The sequence below is a fragment of the Nicotiana attenuata genome, unplaced genomic scaffold (genome assembly GCF_001879085.1).
Source record: "Nicotiana attenuata strain UT unplaced genomic scaffold, NIATTr2, whole genome shotgun sequence".
Taxonomy (NCBI): Eukaryota; Viridiplantae; Streptophyta; class Magnoliopsida; order Solanales; family Solanaceae; genus Nicotiana; species Nicotiana attenuata.
Window position 1 is genome coordinate 63498 of NW_017672562.1, and position 2669 is coordinate 66166.

A 2669-nucleotide genomic window follows, 5' to 3' on the forward strand; every position below is an offset into this window, starting at 1 on the left:
AAGAACAAAAAGGAAGTCATGAGTTTGCTCTGGAGGCTGAACTACATCAGTAGGTTCATTGCTCAGCTCACAACCACGTGCGAGCCCATCTTTAAGTTGCTGAAAAAGGATGCCGCTATCAGGTGGACAGACGATTGCCAAAAAGCTTTTGACAGGATCAAAGATTATCTGTCAAAACCCCCTGTATTGGTCCCGCCTGAACCTGGTAGGCCTTTGTTTTTATATCTATCGGTTATGGATAATTCCTTTGGATGTGTTTTGGGGCAACATGATGCAACAGGCAAAAAGGAACAGGCAATCTATTATTTGAGCAAGGAGTTCACAAATTATGAGGTTAAGTACACCCTTTTAGAAAGAACATGTTGTGCCTTGACTTGGGTCGCTCAGAAGCTGAGACATTATCTTTTGGCCTACACTACTCACCTCATATCCAGAATGGATCCTTTGAAGTACATCTTCCAAAAGCCAATGCCCACTGGCAGGCTCGCAAAATGGCAAATCTTGCTCACAGAGTTTGACATCGTCTATGTCACTCGCACCGCGATGAAAGCACAGGCTTTGGCAGATCATTTGGCAGAGAATCCAGTTGATAATGAGTACATGCCACTTAGCACATACTTCCCAGACGAAGAGGTCAACTCAATAGGAGAAGTGGTTCCAGACGATCACCCTGTATGGAAAATGTATTTTGATGGAGCTGTCAATATCAAAGGAGTTGGGATCGGGGCAATCCTCATCTCACCTATTGGACATCATTACCCTGCAACGGCCCGACTTCGATTCTTCTGTACCAATAATACGGCAGAATACGAAGCTTGTATCATGGGTTTGAAAATGGCCATCGATCTGGATGTGCATGAACTATTGGTTATGGGAGATTCTGACTTGCTTATCCGGCAAGCTCAAGGCGAATGGGAGACTCGAGACATCAAGCTTATTCCGTACAGACAATGCGTGCAAGACATGAGCAAAAGATTCAAATCCATCGAGTTCAGGTACATTCCTAGGTTTCACAACGAGCTAGCCGATGCCTTGGCTGCTTTAGCCTCGATGATCCCTTATCCAGGCAACGCTCATATTGATCCGCTAGAAATCCAAGTTCGAAATCAACACGGTTACTGCAATACAATTGAGACAGAACCAGATGGTGAACCATGGTATCATGACATAAAACGATTCCTGAAAATGAGAGAATATCCAGAGCATGCCAAAGGAGATCAAAAAAGAACTTTAAGGCGGCTCGCCAGTGGTTTCTTCCTGAATGGGGAAATTCTGTACAAAAGGACCCCAGATTTAAACTTGTTGAGATGCATAGATGCTACAGAAGCAGAGCAGATCATGGGTGAAGTGCATTCGGGGGTGTGCGGACCTCACATGAATGGATATGTTTTGGCGAAGAAGATTCTGCGAGCGGGGTATTATTGGCTTACTATGGAGCGAGATTTCTTCAGTTTTGTTCGCAAGTGTCACCAATGCCAGATTCATGGTGATTTGATTCACTCGCCTCCTTCAGAGTTGCATCCAATGTCCTCTCCTTGGCCTTTTGTTGCTTGGGGAATGGATGTTATTGGTCCAATCGAGCCAAAGGCTTCAAATGGGCATAGATTCATTTTGGTTGCAATTGATTACTTCACCAAGTGGGTGGAGGCCGTCACTTTCAAAGCAGTCACCAAGAAAGCAGTGGTAGAGTTTGTTCATTCCAACATCATCTGTCGCTTCGGTATCCCAAAGACCATTATCACTGACAATACAGCCAATCTAAATAGTCATTTGATGAAGGAGGAATGGAACAGTTGAAGCGGCATCACAAGAACATCAAGAAGATTCTTAGGAAAATGATCCAAGGTTCCAGGCAATGGCATGAAAAGCTGCCTTTTGCTCTTTTGGGATACCGCACGACTGTTCGCACATCTGTTGGTGCAACTCCGTATCTGCTTGTATATGGAACTGAAGCTGTAATACCCGCTGAAGTCGAAATTCCCTCTCTCCGAATTATTGTGGAATCAGAGATTGAAGACACTGAGTGGGTCAAGACCCGATTAGAACAACTGATGTTGATCGATGAAAAACGGCTAGCAGCAGTGTGTTTCGGCCAGTTATATCAGCAAAGAATGGCACGCGCTTACAATAAGAAAGTGCGCCCAAGGCGATTTGAGGTAGGCCAGCTGGTTTTGAAACGCATCCTTCCGCACCAGGTAGAAGCTAAAGGAAAGTTCGCCCCGAACTGGCAAGGACCTTACATCATCAAGAAAGTGTTACCAAAAGGGGCCTTGCACTTGGTAGATGAAGAAGGACGGGTACCAGACATGACTATTAATGCAGATGCAATCAAAAGATATTATGTCTGATATATACCCACTGTAGAATTTTCACGCATTTATTTTCTCAAATCGAAGTGACGAAGGCTTTCATTTGCTAGCTATTCCAAATAGGTGTCACCCTTTTTGTTAATCCTTTTTGGGCAGTATTTGTCTTCCTTGTTTCTCACTTTTTAGAATATGTGTACTTGTAAAAAAGCCAAAACAACAAATCTCTGAGTCATTGAACTACGTCCGACCTGATTCCGAAAGGATATGTAGGCAGCCTTACCCTGGGTTCGGTCCCATCAGAACAAAAAATCCATATTCCCAATACTCCAAAACTGGGGCAGAAGTTTGTTTTATTTCATG

At 43.9% G+C, this 2669-nt stretch overlaps 1 protein-coding gene across 1 annotated transcript; it reads left to right on the top strand.

The window, feature by feature from the left end:
• Positions 1-822: 822 nt before the first annotated feature.
• Positions 823-1398, top strand: LOC109213676 (the record flags this gene model as incomplete). The annotated part of the gene is made up of 1 exon (XM_019377501.1): positions 823-1398. A coding segment is annotated over exon 1 (576 nt), but the record flags the coding sequence as incomplete, so codon positions are not given.
• Between the last annotated feature and the right edge of the window lie 1271 nt (positions 1399-2669).